The sequence below is a fragment of the Mus musculus genome, chromosome 4 (genome assembly GCF_000001635.26).
Source record: "Mus musculus strain C57BL/6J chromosome 4, GRCm38.p6 C57BL/6J".
Lineage (NCBI taxonomy): Eukaryota > Metazoa > Chordata > Mammalia > Rodentia > Muridae > Mus > Mus musculus.
Genome location: NC_000070.6, coordinates 148,973,787 through 148,987,804, shown reverse-complemented (window position 1 = coordinate 148,987,804; position 14,018 = coordinate 148,973,787). Strand labels below are relative to the sequence as shown.

General features: G+C 48.8%; 1 protein-coding gene across 1 annotated transcript in view, besides 1 other annotated feature; it reads left to right on the top strand.

Moving 5' to 3' along the window:
* Nucleotides 1-14,018, top strand: part of Pex14 (peroxisomal biogenesis factor 14) — a 139,309-nt gene that overhangs the window by 112,039 nt on the left and 13,252 nt on the right. The window contains exon 4 of the mRNA NM_019781.3: nt 3,640-3,768. Coding sequence (NP_062755.1) covers nt 3,640-3,768 — 129 coding nt within the window. The remainder of the gene's footprint in view (nt 1-3,639; nt 3,769-14,018) is intronic.
* Nucleotides 554-3,071: an enhancer, noted in NCBI's record as "VISTA enhancer mm1566". NCBI's record gives its function as "enhancer in: nose[4/11]" and the evidence as "EXISTENCE:transgenic organism evidence [ECO:0001131][PMID:17130149]".

The window sequence follows — 14,018 nt, the reverse complement described above, 5'->3', positions numbered from 1 at the left end:
GAAAGGTGCTGGGGACCTTGGAGGGCTTTGCAGATTAGGCAGCCCAGGGCCTTGCAAGTCAGGGAGGATCTCTGGGCCGGCCCAGCCTCTGGCCACTGCTCTTCCTCCTAAACAGTGCTCCTGTTCTTTCCCTGAGAGGAGCGGGCAGGACTTCCTTAGTCATTCTTTCCTAGTAGTAGATGGTAGGGTGGGAACTCTAGAAGGATCACCCATGGTGGAAGGGAATTGCTGGAAGAAGATTAAAATGCCAAGTCCTAGTGGTGTCAGATAACCAGTCTACCCCTCAGCTAAGAGAAAAATGTAACCTTATCAGAATGAACTAACTCTTCCAAAGGCAGATAGATAGGGAGGGAGCAGGAGGCTTGCTTGCCGCCTGCAGAATGGCAAAGTCCTCTGCTCTCTGTTCTGTTCAGCCATTGCTCAGTCCCTTTGCGATTAGATTATTCCTCACAGATAGCAATCAACTGGAAGGAAGTGTGTGTGTCTAATTTGCATGAGATTATTTAAAACAACAACAACAAAAAAGGTCTGCATTAGTCAGGGTGATGGTAAACACCGCAGAGAGATGCCTTTATAATATAGCCGGTGCCTTCCTTGGCTTTCAGAGCCAAATATAATTCACTTACAATTGGCAGTTTCCTTTATTATTCCTTTTAACCTTTTGGATTCTGCAAGGTCTCAATCAAAGCCCTGCATTGTTTATCCTGCGGGTGTGTAGGAAAGATGGGGGTAGGGCACCTGGATGCTTATTCATGGGTCCTGTGGCAACAGTTTATCACAGAGGTAGGGTCCTCTCTGGACCAGGAGCCAGTGGCTGAGTAGATAGCGAGTCTTGATCCAGAGAGAAGTGACCGACCCCCGACTTGGTCTTCCTCCACTTAGCTCCGTAAATAGAATCCAGTGCTGCGTGAGTGAGGACTCTCAGGGAAGCAGGGCGCTGCTCTGTGAGGAATGTCTGGGGTGAGGTGAGGGTGAGGATGCACCATGCTTCTCACTCTGGCGTTGTTGAAATGTCATCCAGTTACCATTTGCAGGTCTGCCCCAGGTTGTCTGTAGCCCATGTTTCTATATCCACAGGAACTAGCATTGGCTCTTATCCACAGGTGGGGTCCAGGGTGCCATGGGAGAAAGGAGTTTAATCCCTCTCTAAACCCTGACAGCCTTGAGTGAAGTTGCCGTCTGATGCTTATAACTCTGGTTGCCTCTGTTCTCCAAGACAAGTCAGACCTAGACGGCCTTCACCCCCACCTCAGGGGAAATGGTAGGGGTAGCACTCGAAAATTATGTGTTCTCCCCCACCCCATTCTTCTTAAGAAAAATGACTCATTTATTGAAACTAAATCAAGCCCCTGCCTTTTCTGGAGAACTAGGTATATTGGAATTCCAGCCAGTGTAGAGTTATAGCACCAAATGAGAAGCAAGAGCCCGGAAGGAAGTGCCGATGGCATTGGAACCCTCACCTCACTGGTGGGCTCGGCTGAGGGAATGCAAGCTGGCTTTTATTAGGAGAATAGTCTTGGTAAAAGCTTGGGGCCAGAGGGCAGAACAGCCGGCAGAAGGTCCTGTTCCTTTAACCAGCGCCAGCTCTCGAGGCCGAGGCGCAGCCTGTAACTTGCTGTATATTTCCCCAGCGTTAAGCATTATCGTACTTGTTTATATTTGAAAGAGCCAGAAGGGAAATGAGAATGCAACTGAATGCTCCTTTTGGGAGAATTATCCTCATTTGCAGCCAGCAGCTGACAAGGCACATGATCCACCAGGTTTAGAGAATTCCGTGGTGTGCCAGTGACCAGCAGCCTGTGCTGATGTCGCAGATGCTGCTTCCTCTCCTCTGCAGTGGACTGGGAAAAGCACCGTCCTCCTTCCCGGCTTGGAGAGGAGAGCGGTGCCCCTTCCTATTTAGGAAGAGCCATCAGCAGTGACTGACAGGCGAACGAGCCCAAGAGGCACAGGCTCCGGGGATCTGTGTCCTCACTTTTACCTGGCTTGTCTGTCTGGCCTACTCCTGCTCTGGGGAGAAGAAACAACAACAAATGCATCCTGTTTGTGGCAAGCTGTGCAGGAAGTGGGGATGCCCTTGTCCTGCGCAGCCTGGGATGCTCTGCTGCTCTATCGCCTGACCTCCTTCCCTCTGGCTGGGTGAATGCCGACCCATGGCCCACGACCCACAGCAGGGCTTGCTTGCTTGCTTCTGTCTGGCTCCTGTGTGTGAAGAGGAAGTGCTGCTGCCTCGTGAAAGGAGAGAGGTCAAGGGCCATTTTGCGTAGTTGAGGCACTCCCTTGACCGTTTGCAGTGGGGCATGAAAAGTCTGAGGGATGGCTAGCATCGACTCAGGCCAATATGGTACAGGGCCGAGCTGTGCTCTAAAGCATTAATGTATACCACGTATTAGCCCCCAGGCACAGAGTGCGAGGCCCCACACTTTGAAGATGCTGATCCTCAGAACCGCCTTGTACTTCATCCACCCCCAGGGGCAAGTATACTGTGCTGTGGGCCTCTAATGGAGAGCTGCCGACCAGATGTGGAAAAGCTCTTGGCCCCGGTTTAAAAGCTCTGTGTTGTGGCTCTATTGGATATTGGGATTCCCGGAACAGCCTGGACCAGCTTGAGTTGTCTTCTGCATGCTAGCAGTGACCTCTCACCTGCTTTTCACCCTCGGCAGTAGATCTCTTTGTATACACCATTACTTCCCGAGTGGGCCCTGTAGGAATCTTGTTGCAAACCTGGGCTCTACACTTTAGTCCTATGGAGCCCTCCTCCTTTACCATCGGTCCCCCAGTCGGCCTCAGGCCCTCTGAATACCTCTCTGCTCCCAGCCTGCTAGGTTAGGAGCCTGGACTTTCACTGGCTCTCCCTTCCTTCTTGGCAAATCCTTTCCACATGCTATAACCACTGCAGATGGCGCCCTGCGATTTCCTGATGCCCTGTGTGCAGTGTAGTTTAGAGCATCAGAGGATTAAAGGGGGGTGGGGGGTGGGGGGAGGAACTAGCCAAAGGCGATCCAGGCAGCCTGGGATAGGCTGGAGCAATAGTCATCCAAGAGCGTGGGCCCGGTCTCGTTTTGCTCTGTTTTCTTGTTTTATTTTCTTCTTTACATTCTATATCCCATTCATACTAATCACAGTCAGTCCTGATTTTTCTTTTTATTTCTGCATTTGTCATAAAATAAAGCAAATTATTCCCGTCTTCGGAAACGATCTAGACTAATTAGTCGTCTCACCCAATAATTAGTTTTTTGTTTCCCTGTCTGTTTTCGTGCATTATTGTTAGTTTTTTCCCCTCTTTTTTTAACACCATTACAGATTAAAATGAGCCACATTTGCAGTTGATGGTATCTGTTTTCGGGGGAAGAATGGAGAATTGCAGTACGGAGCGACTTCAAAAGCAGCAATAAACTCAAGGATAAATTAAGGAAATTGAATGAGCCACATTTGGAAGCAGTGTTGAGGCTAATATTCTGTCGCTTAAGGTTAAATTGCGACAGAGAGAGGTTCCCAAGAATCCGAAATCGAGGAGGCAGCACACTCAAATGCAAGGCGCGCTCTGTGGCCGTCAGGGCCTGCTTGCAGAGGAAGATTTTGCTGAGGGTGGGTCGCTGGCAAGAGATACTCATGAGTGTCCTTTGCTCTTCTCTCTAGGACTGACAGACGAAGAGATTGACCTGGCTTTCCAGCAGTCGGGCACAGCTGCCGACGAGCCTTCACCCCTGGGCCCAGCTACCCCAGTGGTTCCTGTCCAGCCCCCTCACCTCACTCCGCAGCCATACAGTAAGTCACCTGTTCCAAGTCCTGCTTACCCCAGCTGGGAGTCAAGACACTGGCTAAGAGCAGTGCTCCAAAGCTCCCACCTCAGCAAATTGGGAGAACTTGGGTTTTCCATTTGATGCAAAAAGCTCATAAGGTTTTCTAGGTATAAAAACGTGGCGCACTCAAACTCATCTAGACACGGTTTTAAGTGTGTGCTAAAGGTTGCAGGGGAGCAGGAGCCGGCCGTTTGTGTTGCTTCAGACACTGTGGTCACACAGGTGATCCGCTATGCCCCTTCCATCTTATCCCCGTGGTACTGAGTGTCCGTTTCTGAGCCCACGCATGGGGTGTGAGTGGACTCTCCTTTGCCCATGGAGGTAACCTGACTACTCAGATTCAGGTCAACCGTGGCTCCCTTGCTCTGACTCCACCGTGTATATTCATGGAGTGACAGATTCTAAGGGAATTTCAGATTAAATACAAAGGTGCCTTAATGATCACATGGAATCCTGATGCAGGGGAGTTTGTTGTTTTAAATGGAGGTTGCTGCGGTAACAGACACAGTGCGATGCAGCCATCCAGACAAGACCATCACCTCTTCTTCAAGTCACCTGGAGAGTCTAAAAAGTTAGAATTATCTCCAAAGCTTATGGAAAATAGCTTATGTTGGTTTCTTTTTACATAACTCAGCACAGGCCCTATTGTCTTTCAAAATATCTTTTCTAAAATTGTCTTCATTTTACTTGTCTAGAAGTGTTAGCTTTTTCCCAAAGGTGATTGAAAAGGGAGTTCAAGGCCAGATAGTAAAGGGTGTATTTAAAAATGGTGGGTTCTGGGCTGGAGAGATGGCTCAGTGGGTAAGAGCACCCGACTGCTTTTCCAAAGGTCCCGAGTTCAAATCCCAGCAACCACATGGTGGCTCACAACCATCCGTAACGAGATCTGATTCCCTCTTCTGGAGTGTCTGAAGACAGCTACAGTGTACTTACATATAATAAATAAATAAATCTTTAAAAAAAAATGGTGGGTTCTGAACTCTTCTTCCTTCTCCCCTTATCAGCGTTTTGAGCAGGCTTGCCTGCAGCTGGGCTGGTGGTCCCTCCTCATCAGCCAGCACCATATGCTCTCCTGTGGTCAGCTAGAGTGGGCCAGGCCGAGGCTGGGCATCATTGTCATATTGAGAGAGTCATTTTGCTTTCTGGATAAGCTGAGTGGCAAAGTCAGAGCGCGCATGCACACACACACACATACACACTCTCTCTCTCTCTCTCTCTCTCTCTCTCTCTCTCTCTCTCTCTCGTCCTGTCCCTCTGTGCCTGGCCTGGGCAACTGGCTCAAGACCTTTGAGACCCCAGGAACAGGCTTCTGCTGTTGGTGAGCAAGGGCCTCATTTCTCTTTCCCAGCCCAAACCCTGTCAGTCTGTAGGCTTCGGGCTCTAAACGTACTTTTTAACCAAAGGCTAGGTAAGTGTCCACACTTTCCTGAGTTGTCCCTGAGCCCAGCCATGTAATGGGATTTGTTGAGGACAGGCAGTGGCAGCTGGGTGCAGACTTTCTAAGATGCACATCTGCTGTGCTCCAGCTGTCTCCTCCCATGGCTTAATACCATGCAGGTCTCTCCGCTACTTGAAAACTTCCTGCTGGGAACAAATTGTTCTGGTTGGTCACAGAGTTGGCATCCAGCATCCCGTGCTTGCCTGCCTTCTGCAAGTGCATAGTTAGCTGATGGCTTCTCTGGGTGGGGTGGGGCCGCAGCCATGCGGTCTGCTGCCTCCTTCAGGGTTGCAGGCTGAGACTCTGCAGCCTCCTTCAACGGTGACAAACGTCTTCTCAGAGACGGGCTTCCTCCTGATTTGACACCAGCGCAGAAAGAGTGGCAATGACAGTTTCTAATGCTGGAGTTTTCAGTTGTCACCACCGAGCCTCATGCTTTGCTGGTGTTACACAGCTCCATCCAGCTCCTGGGTGACTGTGCTCTTCACTTCCGTACTTTTGCCAAGAGGTGTCAAAACTGCTCAAAAAAAAAGGGAAAAAAAAGCTTGATTTTGATTAATATAGAGAAACAAGACTTTGCCTGACTGATAATAAAACTGATAAATGACATTTGAATTACTTGTAGCGGTAATTTATTACATAAAATATCTTTTATTTGACATGCGATTAGTTGCTGGAAGCATCACTCAATCTGACTAGTTTAAACATGCTCTAAAATGAACCCCAGTAAAAACCAGGGCTGTCGGCTGCTGGCGTTATGAAATATACTAATCCTGGAGTGAGGGAAAAAAATCTGACTTTAAATATTTAAATGATTAATTGGGTTTATATATTTTTTTTACCTCTCTAACCCCCTTAATTACAACCAAACTCAGGGGAGTTTCTGAACTAGGTGTGCAATCTGCATGCTTATCACCGAGGCATTGTCTGCGTCTGGGAGGGATTTATGGCCTCTGTTCACGTGTGTTCCTGCTGATTCTGTGCCTGGAACCACTGTAGCCCCTTCCTTCCCATTTCTCAGCTGTTTTGAGCCCAAGTCTAGAAGATGGGCTTCCCTCGGGCGAGCCCCAAGCGCCTCCGTGTCAGCTTGGTCTCTCTTGGAAGCACCAAAGAAGCTGGCCTGTGTTTCCCAGCCACCCTAGCTTGGTGGCCCTGGGGCTGCTGGGTGCCTCCTTTGCCATCTCTGCTCTCTGGTGAGTGGACTTGACCTTGAAGTGTTAGTGACTGCCAGTGATGCAGAGGACTGCCAGAATGGTACTTGTTCAGCTCAGTTTAAGCACCCACTGAATGCTCAGCTCTGTACTATATGAGAGTTTCAAAGCACGATCTAGGAGAGTTTTACAAGCTCTTAAGAAAAAGAGAATAATATCAGACATTGTGATTTAATGCCAAAATTAATTATACCGACAAAAAAAAATCTGTAAGATTATAGAAAAGAGAAAAATTAATGTGGGCTAAGGCAGTCAGGAGGCTTTGTGAGAGTGGCAGGAGGTGACACCTGAGGGGGCATGGTGTCACCTAGTGTGAGGATAAACCAGTGTTCCTCAGGTTGCAGAGAAAGTCAGGCAGAGCTCAGGGAAAGCCCGGCTAGGATCCAGGCAAGAGCTGATCCTGTTTCTCCTCCTGGCGCTGTTCTGTTTGAGTTTGAATTGGGCCTGTGAGGGAGGCTCTGGGTCCTGCTCCCTGCTGAGCTGAGGAACTTATGATTCCTGTGGAGCTGATTTGTCTTATTTCCACCCAGAGAGATAAATAAGCACCAGAGGGCTCTGAGGTCTGAGCAAGGGCTGGTGCAGTTTTTTGTGGGGCAGTATTGGGCGCTAGTGTTGGTCTCTGATGAGCAGTATAGCACCTTCAGAGGCTGGTCAGGGCTCTAGCCGCCTCTTAAAATAGACAGTGATACCTAGGGTTGGTACAAAGCTTTGAATCACTTGATTAGAAATCCTGAGAGAGAGTTCTTCTGAGTTTGTTTCCGTTACAACCCTATTTAGTAATGCACAGTTATCCTGATTATCTTAACTCATTACTGAGTGACTCTGTGTACCAGGCACTGTGCCTGACCCCTGGGACAAATAGGTCATTAACAAGATCCGTTTTCCATTGCTAAAGACTTGATAAAGTCAACTTAGAAAGAGAAGAGGGTTGTTCTGGGTATAGAGTTGCAGTCTGTGATGGTTGACCTGTTGGCTTGGGGTGTTAGGTAATGGGCACACAGCAGAGAGAAACAGAAACTGCTCCTGTCATGGCCAGAGAAGAAAGGAAAGTGAGGAAGGGTCTGGATTTCTACACTACTCCACCGTGGCTCATGGTCTCTCCGTAGACTTCGAAGTTCTTACTCCCTCCTAAGAGCACCTGGGGAACAAGCTCCAATTGTAGCACAGCCTGACTGCACTCTGCAGACAGTTAAGCCAGCTTGTCAGTGCTTGGGAGGCAGGCAGGAGCAGGGAGGAGGCTGGTGCAGACGACGGGAAAGGGAGCCCCCAGAGCAGATGCTTCACTGACCCCACGGGTAACGGGGTGAGTGATCTGACAGGGTGGACAGGAGCACGGAGACAGGGAAGCACGTGACCACCTTAAGGCTCTGTGGTGAGGAAGAAGCTGGAGCGTCTGAGGGAGGCAGCATGACAGCTGAGCCCTCGCTGACAGAAGAGAGCCACACTTGTGATAGCCAATCGTTGCGAATGTTTCCTCGGTTGACAAAATTGTCCTTAGACCAATGTTAAAGTCACTTGTTTTAAAGGCAGAGAAGGGGGTGGGGGTGGGGTGCTTGCCTGGGCCTCTCTTGCCCTCCATGTTGCCTTTGCTTTTCCCCAGGTTTGGCGTCCACTGTCCATTTCTTCAGGCATTTTTCCAGTGCTCCTTTCTGACCTGTTGGAAGCGCCATGGCTCTCACATCCCCAGCTCCCCCCCACCCTGCACTGAAGTGGTTGTTTCAGTGTCTTTTCTAGTAATCTGTGAGCCCTGGTGCTTTTCTACAACTCTAATGGCCTGAGGCTGTGACTTAGCAGGTGTCTAAAAATGCTCGTTGTCTGAGTGAACCTGGTGGAGCCTTGCTTGAGAACTGAGAGGAGCAGGTTGACAACTGGAGGAGGCACTGGGGACTGTGTCTGTCCAAGTCCTCCCTGCCCTCCTTACTGCCCAGGCCCAGGAACATGGTGTTGGAGCGGATGTGAACACTCAGGCTGGTGTTACTGGGCCCATGCCAGCTCCAGTGGCTAGCTGCTGTGGTATTGAGAAAGGTTCGCCTGGCGTATTAGGAGGGAAGAACTGCTACTTTATCATCACTCTTTCTAGCATCGAAATGTTAGATTCTGCTGGATGAGTCAGGCGTGTGTTTTTCAGGTTGTGTTAGAATCCTTAGGTCATGTTCTCCCTTGGTTTCAGCCACTAACAGGTTGGGGAAAACTTGGCACACCCGCATTGTTGGCTTTTGTTCTCGACCACTGCTCACCTTGAAAAGACTGTGTGTCTGTGACCTTTGTGAGGGTGGTTTACGCGAAATAAAATGCACCCACTGTGATTGCACCATCTGAGTGAAGTGTGCACTTCATGCAACCATCGCTGCATTGCAGAACATTTCCAATACCCCAGAAGGTTCCCTTGTGCCCCATTTCCAGTCAGTGCATCCCCGTCCCGCCTCCAGGGCAGCCACAGCTCTGCTTTTCCTCGCTGCCTGTTAGATACTTCTTTTCCTGAGCTGTGTATAAATGGAATCATATGGTATGTATGCTTACACGTCTGGTTTCTCTGCCCCACGTAGTGCTGGGATATATCCACGTTGCTGTGCATGTCAGAAGTTGCTTCATTTTGTACTGAGCCACCCCCACTGCATGGAAGGATGCATCGCTGTGCTTAGCCACTCAGCAGTTGATGGACTTTGGGTTGTTTCCAGCTTTTAGCCATTATGAGTAAAACTCTTGTGAACACTCATGTACAAGTCTCTGTGTGCTTTTCTCTCTCTTGGGTGGATGCCGAGCAGGAGAATTGCTGGTTTGTATGTTAAGTGTAGCTTTAACCTTATCAGAAACTGGTAAACTGTTTTCCAGAGCAGTTACCCTGCGTCAGCTTCCACCAGCAGTCCCAGCCTCAGCTGCAGCTGTGTTCCCGCTGGAGCACCAGTGATGTTACCATGTGGCTGACTCCTGAAGGCTGGCTTTCCCTTCCTGTAGTGCCTGGTCAGGGCAGCCCCTTCACACGCTTACTGGTCATCTGCACGCTGTCTTGGGGTGTGTCTGTTCTGGTCTCCTGCCTGTTACTCATCTTATTATTGAGTTAGAAGAGTTCTTTGTATCCTCTGTCAGATAATGAATTATCAGTCTTTGTTCTTGTTCCTTCCAAGTAGAGTGGTGAAAGAAAGAGCTGATGCTTTGAACTTGGCACCATCTTGGTGCGAGGAGGCCTATCGGCCTTTTTACATTTTCCCTTTGAAAAGGAAAAGCAGTAGCCTCCCCCTCCCCCTCCCCCTCCCCTTCCCCTTCCCCCCTCCCCCTCCCCTTCCCCCCTCCCCCTCCCCCTCCCCCCTCTTACCATGGCCTTTGCCTGTCTTTTTTATTTTTTTTCTAGAAGGGATGCTTCATGGTGTTTGTTATGTATGGTGCTGGGGATGAAGCCTCCAGCCTCTTGTGTCAGTCTGTAGGTCTGCAGTCAACTCTGAGTTCTGTTTTATTTCCTTTCATCTTATTTATTGTTAATTTTTAACCTCTGTGTGTGTGTGTGTGTGTGTGTGTGTGTGTGTGTGTGTGCACTTGTGTGCATGTGCAGAGGTCAGAGACAACTTGTAGCATTGGCTGCCCTTCCGTCATGCAGTTCTAGGGATTGAACCCGGCTCCTCAGTCTTGGCAGCAAGCACCTTTACTTGTGGAACCGCTCACCAGCCCCTAAACAATTTTAGAACTATTGAAATATATTTTATATATCACAAAACTCATCCATTTCAAGGGTAGAATTCAGTGGTTTTTTAATAACTCAACTGAGAGGTACAGTCATTGTCATGGGCGAGCTTTAGAGAATTCTTACGCTCTTCCTGTTAGGACCCTTCAGATCCACTCCCTCTCAGTCCTGGTTCCCACCCCCACCCCCATGCAACCGTCACTATAAATTCACCTCTTGTGGGCATTTTAGGTAAGTGGTGTCACAGAGTGAGCTATTTCTGTGCCTGGCTTCTTCTCATTGACACAGTGGTTTCGAGGTCACCCACATCACAGCGTTCCTCTTCCCTCAGGGTCAGTGTTCCATTGTATGGGTGGTCCTCTGCCTGCCACCAGTTGTTGGGCTGTCGTTAGATGATCCCCTGGTCATGCTTTTGACTTCTTGTGCAGTGTGAGTTGTACGTGCTGGGCAGGTTCTCTACTGTTAGGCTGTGCCTTTGGTCCCAACCCCTGTTTCGGGTGACGTGAATAATACTGTTGAGAACATTGCTGTGTAAATCTTACACAAAGACATGCTTAGATGGTGTCTACCATGGACTTGCTGGATGCCAAGGTTCTGCTTTCTGCTTCTTAATTATTTTCTTTCTAATCACTTTTCTGAAGTATAATATACAACAGTAAGAGTCCTGGGGTTTTGTTGTTGTTGTTATTTTTCAGTATCCTATTTGATAAATTATAACTCATTTATTTTGTGTAATCACAATGTAGGTGTGTGTGCGTGTGTGTTTCCTATTATCCTAAAAAGTGTCTTTGTGCCTTTGCCTGCATGCCTCGCTCCTGTGACGTGCCAGTGTGTGCCTTGTTACCACAGCTCTGCCCTTTCACAAACCCAGTAGTTTATGTACTTAGTGTCTTTCTTACCCATTTTGGGGATTGAACTCAGGACATGGGACCTCGTGGCAGTGTCTGTCCACTGTGCCATCCTCACTGACTCCCTTGTGAGGGTTTCAGGGCTCTGTTCGTTTGCCATTCCGCTTCTTGCTGGGATGTGGTATTCAGCCTTATGTTTAGCCATGCTAACATGAATGTAACAAGGCCTCACTGTTCTTTGAATTTCATACAGTGACTAATGATGATGCCAATCATATTTTCAGGTTTAAAATTTTTTTATATATATTTTATGTGTATGAGTGTTTTGCTTGCATGTACATCTGTGTACCACTTGAATGTCTGGTGCTGTAGAGTCCAGAAGAGAACATGGGATCTCATCTCCTGGGACTGGGGTTACAGACTGTTGTGAGCCTCTATGTAGGTGCTGGGAACAGAACCTGGGTCCTCTGCAGAAACAACCAGTGCTCGGAGCTGCTGAGCCAGCCCTCCAGCCCTGCCACCTTCAGGTTCTTACTGGTCAGTCATATATCTTTATGAAGACTCCTGCAATCCTTTGCCTTTTCAAAAGCAGCCTTGTTGTCCCTGCCTCATTGAATTGTCAGGCTGGCCCTGTATTCCCATCCCTCCTGTCTGTCCCTTCTCTTGTCTCCCAGCCTGTGACTTGCCTGTTTATTTTTGTGACGGTGCCTTTTGTGATATGCTTTTTGTCAGTTGTTTCGCCTTTTACGGGCCCCACCTTTTATGACTTTGTCCATCCTAAGACTCTAAGACTTGTGTTTCCTGTTTTCAGAAGGAATCCATATATCTATATGTAGTTATCGTTCTTTGTGTGTGTGGCCCATGTAGCATTCATTTTTGCATACAGTATAAGCTCGATACTTTATGTGGATTTTCACCTGTTCCAGCACCATTGTCTCACAGGTTGCTCTTTCTTCCACAGGAATGATGTGTGTGTGTGTGTGTGCGCGTGTGTGTGTGTACTATTCAATATACATACTAAGTACTATAAAATAAATTAATATATATGAATAAATTACTGAATGAAAGATCTTACCCTGTAGTCCAGATTGGCCTCAAACTCTAGCTAAGCCTCAAGCCTTTCAAGGGTTAGAAATACAGGCGTGAACCACCACAACTGGCTTGTCTTTCTCTTTTTCTTTCTTTCTTAAGGTATCAGGATTAGACGCAGGGCCTGGTAGCATATGTTCTACCTTGAGCTATTTACCTCCAGCCCTGGGTTTGCTTGTTGAGACCTGGTCCCTCTGTTGCCTGAGTTAGTCTTCAGTTCCTGGGCTCAGACTACACTGCACCTGATTTCAGAGTTCGTTGTTCTTCAGCTGTGGTGAGGGGATGTGGATATACTCACTGTCCTTCATGCCTAAAGAGGACATTGCTGGCAACATCATGGCCCATGAAAAACGGAAAAGGTCATGTCTCGCTGGAAGTACATGTGAAGCCAGGCCTAGGATCTGTTGGCTGTGATTGCTGCTTGGCAACTTAGTATTAAGGTTCTTTGCCTTCATATGTGACATAACACGCCCAGTATATAATAAGCTACCAGAAATCAGCATCATGAAGAAGGGCTAAAATTGAACTGTCTGAGCCACTTACTTCTTGTGCACACAAGAGCCTTGCTATCCTACGTCTCTTCTCCGTCTGTCCACATTGCCAGCCACAGCCGGGTGCTTCTGTGTGCCTTGTGCTGTAGCCAGCCTGGCTTAGCTTGGCCTGCAGTAAGTACCTCCAGTTGCTGTCTGTACAAAAGACCCAGCGACTCTGCACTGTGGCAGGTGCTGATTTGTGGACTGGCTTTTGTCCAGGACCCTACTGAGTGAGCCTGTCTTGCCATTTAATTTTCAGGGTCTGAGTGGAGCTGGCGGGCTGCTTTGAGGAGCTAGGCCACCACCGTAGAATCACAGCTCCAGCCTTGATGATCAAGGAGGGAAGCGCCCATGTCTTGCTGATGTCTGCTACCGCCCTGCCCTGTGCTTGGGCCCCCAGCCTCCCAAGGGCAGTCACTGGAGTCTAGTGTCTCAGCAGGATGATCACAGGTCCAGGGCTGTTGCTGAGAGACATACTTCTCAGCTCAATTGTTGTACCTGAGGTCCTACATGCATTCCTGCCTCCTTTTGTCTGTTCTCATGGTATGCTCAGAGGCTTTCTCTGTTGATGGAGATACAGTGCAAGAAACTACCTGTGTTGGTTTTGTTGGTGTTCAGAGAATAGTTACAGAGGCTTGGAGATGTTACCTTCCCCCGCCCCTCCTGCCCCTGTGGCCAATGTCTCCACAGCTGCCCCAATCCTGAGCCTTTATCCTGGAGAGCTCTACTCAGCCCTCAGTGCCCAGGCTGCTTCTCCAAGGGCCTGGGAGACTACAGGGATATCTAGCCCTTCTAGCTATGGCAGTTTGTCCCCTACCGAGTCTTTTTGGGGGAGGAATTTGAAGCAGGGTTTTTCTGTGCAATCCCGGCTGTCCTAGAACTTGCTGTGTAGACCAGGCTGGCCTCAGACTCAGAGATCCACCTGCTTCTGCCTCCTCAGTGCTCCACCACAGCCTAGCAGCTCCTGCCGTGTCTCAGAGCTGCAGCCCCAGAGATGCTCAGGTGCTGTCCTGTGTTTTCACAAAGCCTGTGGTGTTGATGGAGCCCTCCATGCTACCACGGGGTGATGGAGCCTTGAGGGAAGAGGTACCAAGACCAGGGCTGAGAGATGCTGGGTGCTTTTGCTCGCTCAGGCTGCTGGCTGTTCACTCTCACGTTTGTCATGTAGCCCAGGCTACCTTCCAACTTGTGGTCCCCCTGCCTTAGTCTCCTAAATACTGGGATTATAGGTGTGACTACCTGGTAGTTGTACAGCTTTTTAAAAAAGATTTATTATTACTTTTAAGTGGTGTGTGTGTGTTAGTGCACTGTGTGTATTAGTGCTGTGTGTGTGTGTGTGTGTGTGTGTGTGTGTGTGTGTGTGTGTGTGTGTGTGTGTGTGTATTAGTGCAGTGCCCTCAGAGGCCAAAGGCATCAGATC